At 43.6% G+C, this 7,461-nt stretch overlaps 1 protein-coding gene across 9 annotated transcripts in view; it reads left to right on the forward strand.

Annotated features, from left to right (window-relative positions):
* Usp28 (ubiquitin specific peptidase 28) overlaps positions 1-4,079 on the forward strand; it is a 57,199-nt gene extending 53,120 nt beyond the window's left edge. For 7 of the 9 annotated variants that reach the window (XM_006510259.4, XM_006510261.4, XM_006510260.4 and 4 more), the window contains 2 exons: positions 544-739; positions 2,936-4,076. In XM_006510259.4, coding sequence (XP_006510322.1) covers positions 544-739; positions 2,936-3,111 — 372 coding nt within the window. In that variant the 3' untranslated portion in view covers positions 3,112-4,076. Of the gene's footprint in view, positions 1-543; positions 740-2,935 lie in introns of all 9 variants that reach the window. The other 2 variants (NM_001359739.1, NM_175482.3) reach the window with 1 other exon arrangement.
* Positions 4,080-7,461: the final 3,382 nt, after the last annotated feature.

Genomic DNA, 7,461 nt, shown 5'->3' on the forward strand with positions numbered 1-7,461 from the left:
TGTCTACTGTGCTGAGAAGCGGCTCCTAAAAGCTCTGATTTTGCCCTCTAAGTCAGCAGATTCAAATCATCAACTTGAGTGTCCTTACACCTTCCTTCCTACTGCTATACTAGGGATGGTTTAGGCTTCCCGTCACTGCCTCTGATGAGTGTCAGTCACTTTCAGCCATTGGTGACAACTGGCCAATCTGGGAGGAACCTGGATCTCAGTGTCTTCTGTGAGTGGTCCTAGTGGCTAGTGAAGATTGAGAATCATTTGCTAGGTTTTAGAGTAGAAACAGATGTCAGATGTGACCTTGGCTGGTAATGTAGGCCATTGAGTCACAAGTTTAGGTGCATTAGAATCATCACAGGAGTTATAAAGCCCCAGGGCCCAGATCACCTACATCCTAATTATGTCAGAACATCTGGGGCAGGAGCCAGTGCGTGGTTTTTTTTTTTTTTTTCTTTCCAGTTAGTCGATTTTTGTGTGACTGTTGGCTTAGATTCACACTAAAGTGATACTTACTTTTTCCAGTCTCCCTTTGTCTGTCTATATTTGTAGGAGCTGAATGCCAAGGCTGCTTCTCTTTTTGAAACAAATGACGACCATTCTGTAACAGAGGGCATTAATGTAATGAATGAGTTGATCATTCCCTGCATCCACCTGATCATTAATAACGACATCTCCAAGGACGACCTCGATGCCATCGAGGTCATGAGGAACCACTGGTGCTCTTACCTGGGGAAGGATATTGCAGGTGTGTGTTATTAGCACTGCGTAGTTTCTGTGCTTTTGTGTATCTGAAGCCTCACAGTGCTCTCGCTCGTTTTGTTTGTTTGTTTGTTTATTTTGTTTTGTTTTTTCGAGACAGGGTTTCTCTATGTAGCCCTAGCTGTCCTGGAACTCACTGTGTAGACCAGGCTGGCCTCGAACTCAGAAATATATTGCAACTTCAAACCTCAAGAAAGTTTAAAGAGCCATCAGATAATCATACTCTACATAAATAAACTATAAAACCCCATAATTTAGTAGATGGGAAAACAATGAAAAACTAACACTCCTGCAGAGCACCGACTGTAGCTAGGGAGCAGGGTACCCTGGGTTTAGTTCCAAGTAGTCACAGCTCCTGGGAGTAGCTGGCTGACCCTGGAGTGGCTTCAGCTGCTGACTGAGGTAAGGAGGCAGAGAGAAGTAGAGCCCAAATTTCATGCTGTATCCATGGGATGTTAGGGGGTTTCAATCCCCCTAACAACCAGTGATGCTAAAGAGCGAGAGCAAAAAAAAAAAAAAAGCAAAAAAAGCCAGGCGTGGTGGCACACGCCTTTAATCCCAGCACTCGGGAGGCAGAGGCAGGTGGATTTCTGAGTTCAAGGCAGCCTGGTCTACAAAGTGAGTTCCAGGACAGCCAGGCCTATACAGAGAAACCCTGTTTCGAAAAAAAAAAAAAAAAAACAAACAAACAAACAAAAAAAAAGAAGAAGAAAGAAAGAAAGACAGACAATAGCACCATTTTGTGTGTGTGTGTGTGTGTGTGTGTGTGGTACAGAGCATCATATCCAATTTCTTAAGATTTAAGAGGATAGTTTGTTAAGAATAGCCATGATAACGAAACAGCTTTGCTACTTGGTAAACACACCTTTGCTCGTAGCTGGCCCGAAGCTTACTATGTAGACCAAACTGGCCTAGAATTCAAGAGATCCCTGTATCTCTGCCTCCTGAGTGCTAGGATTAAAGGTGTGCTCTAGCACACCAAGCTAGTTAAAAGTGTTGCTTGTGTTTACTGGTGTTGGGTGTATAGAGGGTTCATGTGTGTCACTCAGAGGGCAGCTCTGTGTACTTAGTCCTTTCTTCCCATCTTTCCCTGGGCTCGGTCTGCTGAACACTGGTCAGCTTGTGCAGCAGACGTCTTACTCTCGGAGCCAGCTCCTTATTCTCAGCCAAGAGGCTTGATACACCCCAGGTTCACACATAGCAAAATGGATATAGATTTTAAAAAATTATAGAGAAATTTTCTGTTTATAAATAACAAATTTGCATGATTGTGAGATGGGTTGTTTATCTTTTCATAAAAGCTTAAATCTTCGATAAATATCTGATACTTCGGAATTTAGAACATCTGAAAAACAGGGTTTTTCAGACTTGATTGATATTTTAATTCTATGAATATCAATGATGAGCATACCATGTCACATAAATACATAATTTTAATGCTAGAGATACATTGAGGGCCATTTCAGAAATGATTGAAATTCTGAGCTAATCACAAGCCAAGGCTCACTTAATGCCCTTTTATAAAATAATGAAACAAAAATCAGCAACCCAAATAGCAGTTTTTAAAAACCAAACCCCTTATTACAATTCACTCCACAGGTACACTGCTTTGATGCTCATGTGCATCAGATAATGGTGAGAAAGTGTTTGAAAGGCTTTTCTAGCCAGGCGGTAGTGGCGCACGCCTTTAATCCCAGCACTTGGGAGGCAGAGGCAGGCGGATTTCTGAGGTAGAGGCCAACCTGGTCTACAGAGTGAGTTCCAGGACAGCCAGGGCTACACAGAGAACCCCCCCCCCCAAAAAAAATCTTTTCTGTAGTTAGTAATGTTTCTATAAGAAAGGAAAACTTGGCACTGTTTGACAGTGACTTCATGTATATTGTGTGTTTTGAACCAAGACTGCAATGGTGTCATGGTTAGATGTTTGGTTTTGAGTGAGTGAGTACCCTTTACTGCTGCCATGACAAACTCTTTCCCCAACATACACAGACATGGACATAGACTGAGTTATGCAGCCCTATGTGGGCTTCTTGCCTAGTGTGGGAGGGTGAGTTGCAAAGGCATCTTCCTCTTAGCTGCAGCAGGATGCCTGCTGTTGAGTTGAATGTTGGCCCCTGAAGGCCCTCCCGGATGCTATAGCCTTGTTTAGCTGTGTGTATGACAGTTCATTTTCCCTCTACAGAGAATCTGCAGCTGTGCTTAGGAGAGTTCCTACCCAGGCTTCTAGATCCTTCTGCAGAAATCATCGTCCTAAAGGAGCCTCCAACTATTCGACCGAATTCTCCCTATGATCTTTGCAACCGGTTTGCAGCTGTCATGGAGTCCATTCAAGGAGTTTCAACAGTAACCGTGAAATAAGCCGCTCATGGACAGTCAAGACTCAGTCTGGTCTCCGGTCCCCTGCCTGTTATGTGGCAGTCTGTTGTGACAGATTTCCCTGGACAGAGGGATTGGGTGTCTGAGCGAGATTCAGACCCTCCCCCCTCTCGTGATGTGTGTTTAAGGGATTAAGGATAAAGTTGCACATTTTAGGTACAGAACCACAAGAGCTATTTCACTGAAGAAGGCAGGAGCCAGTGCATTAAGGTTTTGAATTATCCTAGAAGACCTGAACTGCCTTTGTAAATCTCCCATAACACTTGGGTTTGTCTAAACCTCGTGCCACTTTTAAATTACCCTTCAGGCACCAGTCTTTGACAGCAAAAGGGTGACTCATCAGAACTGAGCCAGGGGAGCAGTTTCTAGTTATTTTGTCAAGTTCAGGTGACATTTAAAAGTCCTCAGCTACCAGAGATTGGTAGTAGGGGTCTTGCCTGGCTCTTGCCAGTGATGAAAAGAGGTGCTGGTGAGCCCTTCCTTCCACATAAGGCTGCGCCATGAAGCCGCCAAGGGAAAGCTGCATCCCCCTTTGGTCTGTTTATACTTTAGATAAACCAGAAAACCTCACATTCAGTCTTGAGTGAAAGAAAAGAAAGCATCCTGGGCTTCCAGCCCTGTGCTGGTGTGACAGATGCCACACAAGGAACACTTAATAGTTAATAATCATCAGAAGCAGGTGTCTAAGGCTACCCGGCCTAAGAGAATTTTGATCCTTTCTCTCCCTTTTTTTTTTTTAAAGAAAATAAGGGATGTGAATTTGTATAAAAAATAACATCTATCTGTGTATATGTAGAAAGAAGCTGCTTTTTAAAGAACTTCTAATTGGAAACTCATGTTTTAACCAAATTTTAAGGATTAATGGAGCAATCATGGGAGGGAAGAACACAATACAACTATGCAGGTTTTATAAATGTGCAATAAAAGTATTTGTTTTACCTTTGGTATGTAGCATGACCCTTTTTGAAATACATGTTTTCTATTTTGGAAATCAGTGGACTTCATCGAATTTATATTTTAGCCTTTCTATTTAAAAGGGTCACGGGAGAAAACAAAAGATGAGCAACTTTCTCTCTCTTCCCCCTGACTTGTTTTCCAAAGGTTTGTTTTTACTTATGTATGTGTATGTAATGTATGCAAGTGCCCAAAGAGGACAGAAGACGAGGCCCCAGAGCTGCTGGAGTCTTGAGCCACCTATTGTGTGCTAGGAACCAAACTCCACTTAGCACAGCAGTTCTTAGCCTGTGAGTTAATGCCTTTGGGTGGTCAAGAGACTCACCTAAGACCACCATCAGAAAACACATATTTACATTATGATTTATAACAGTAACAAAATTAGAGTTATGAACCTAACCACTCAGCCCTGTCTTTGCTCTGTCTGTATTAGTCAGGGTTCTCTAGAGTCACAGAACTTATGGGTTGTCTCTATATAGTAAGGGAATTTGTTATGATGACTTACAGTCTGCAATCCAACTCCCAACAGTGGTCAGCAGCAGCTGTGAATGGAAGTCCAAGGATCTAGCAGAAGCAGCTTTATCCCTTGAGTTCCATGGCAGCCAGGGCCACACGGAAACCCTGTCTCAACAAAATCCAACCAACCAACCCAACACCTATTAATTAAAACTAAAAGGAGACTTGGTGATTTGGCTTCGTGTTGAGGCATTTGCCTGGCAGGCTCATGGTCCTGTGTTCAAGCCCCAGCACTTCAAATCATTAGCAGGGTGGGGGGAAGTTACCCTACGAATCTCTAGAAAAGTAGCTACATGAAAGACATTGATGCAATTAGAAAGAGCTCCACATGAGACACCCCCTTTCAGACTTTCAAGTCTTTACTGTCTTTTTGGCTAGAGTGGATGTAGATGTTCTAAAAGCTCAGCTTTCCGGGTCCTGAGGCCACCCTGGCTCTGCAGTTGCTAAAAGTGCTTACTTCATATGCACAGGACAGCCGTGAGTTCCATCCCCAGCAGCATAAATCTGGCATGTCTGATGCCTGAAATCTCAACACTGGAGGTGGAGCCAGGAGGCTGGTAAGCTCCGTGCCATGCTCAGCTATGTAGAGAGTTCCAAAGCAGCGCTCTAGACAGGAAGCACGGATCCTCATCTTTTTTTTTTTTTTTTTTTAATTTGGGGGGACTATCCTACTGGGGATTGACTAGGGACTCAGCAATGTCAGAGATACATCCCTAAGCCAAAAAATGTTTCCAATTAGATCAACTTTGAAGCCTGTGAGAGGGCTGGAGAGATGGCTCAGAGGTTAAGAGCACTGACTGTTCTTCTGAAGGTCCTGAGTTCAATTCCCAGTGACTACATGGTGGCTCACACCCATCTGTAATGAGATCTGACGACCTCTTCTGGTGTGTCTGAAGACAGCTACAGTGTACTTACATATAATAAATAAATAAATTAATTAATTTTTAAAAAAGCCTGTGAGAAAAGTCCTTCTTAAAGACTGTAAGTTGGGGCCTGGAGAGATGGAGTTCAATTCTCAGCAATGACATGGTGGCTCACAGCCATCTGTAATGGGATCTGATGCCCTCTTCTGGAGTGTCTGAAGACAGCTACAGTGTACTCACATAATATAGAAAAATCTAAAGGAAAAAAATTAATGTAAAGATGTAAGTAGTTCTGTTTTCAACCCTCACTTGGTCTTCAAAACAACAGGTGAGTAAAAATTGGCGATTTAGGTGAATGGTGTCTCAGTGGATGCCAGCCTTTCACTACATGTCAAGTAGCAGCCCGGTACCAGCCATGCCCCGTGTCCTGCACTAGGAGAGTTGGGAAGACAGGGTGCTCTCCTAACAGTGCTCTAGCTTGTGCCCATTTCTCTACAGAGAAAGCAATAGGAAACCAGTGCCATCAACATCTGTGAACATGGGATTGAGATGAGGGGATAAAGAGCCCCCAGCAGGCACAGGTGAGCCAGGTGCCTGCAAAAACCCTGATGAGGCTAACCTGCGCAGAGGAGGATTTTCTGAGTCTGTGTGGTGAAGCAGAAGATGAGGTTCAGGAGAGCACCCGTAAGGTCAGAGCTTCACTTAGCTACTTATTGCCACAGGTGTGGGCTGCTTCAGCTCCCCCTCGCTATCAAAGGGAGCAGTCAGATGTACTCTGCTCTGAAAACCCTTTCAAGATCTTACATAAATCTCTCGAACTAAGCCCCGGGCAAGATGCTGCTTCAGTCGGAGGGCTTGAGTTCTCTGTCCTGTAGGATGCTGAGAAAGGCAACAGCATCTTTACGAAGGCCCTGAAGGTGCTGCAAGGTCTAATTCCATCCTACATCATCAGCCTTGTCCTCCTCTTCTTCGTCAGGAACTCCATCCACCCTTACCTTTGCAACAGCAGCCATTTATTTCTTCGAGGTGCCCAGCTGTGACTCTGAGGACTTCACTTACTTTGTATCATCTTGAATTGTGTGGTGGTGCGTTGATTGGAGTGGTTTTGCTTATGTCTGTGTTCTTGGTCTGAATGAGGACCGTGGGTACAATGTGTCTTGGTTTTCCCTTAGTTCCCAGCACAACATGTGCTTATGCTTCCCAGCATTCCCCGTGCTTATGAATATTTGTTAAATGGGCGAATAAACAACTGGATGGGTGAGTGATGGCCCCATGAAGCAGGCACTCTGTATACAGACTGGGAATCCTTGGTTATTTGAGCCTCGCTTTTTATTGACACTTGGCCCACCGAGCCTATTGAAAAAGTCTGGTTAGCTGGAAAAACAAAACAAAAACCTAGTCATCAGAAATAGTCGTATGATTGTCCAGAGAAGAACAAAATAAGCTTTGGTGCACACAAAATAATCAGAGGATTATTTTCACCCTGATATTTGGCTACGTATGTTTGTGTTTGTTCACAGATGAGTGCACATTAAAGAAAGGAGCTTTTCCAGAGAAACTCAACTCCCAGTGACCCAGCTTTCAATAGGAAGGGGAAAGTTGTTGAGAAGTTGTACTTGTAGTCTATTTCCTTGGCCAGGAGTGTTCTCTCTTTTCCTTCAAAGACAAAGTCTCTGTAGCCCCGACTAGCCTTGAACTGAGACTCACCTGCCTCTCCTGGAGTATTGGTTCAAAGTATGTATGCACCACTACACGTAATTCTTTTTTAAACATTTTTTCTTAATTTCATTACTATTGTGCATTATGGTGTTGGAGGAGTGCTACATTCATACAGTGCACAAGCACAGGCTAGAGGACAGTTTTGTGGAGTCAGTTCTCTATTACTGTTGTCTGGGTTCTGGGGTTCAAACTCAGGTCATCAATTTGGTGGCAAGTGTCTTGAGTCACTGAACATCTTGTTAGCCTGGGAAAAAGGCTTTTTACAAAAGGATGCTGGTTT

The sequence above is a fragment of the Mus musculus genome, chromosome 9 (genome assembly GCF_000001635.26).
Source record: "Mus musculus strain C57BL/6J chromosome 9, GRCm38.p6 C57BL/6J".
NCBI lineage: Eukaryota > Metazoa > Chordata > Mammalia > Rodentia > Muridae > Mus > Mus musculus.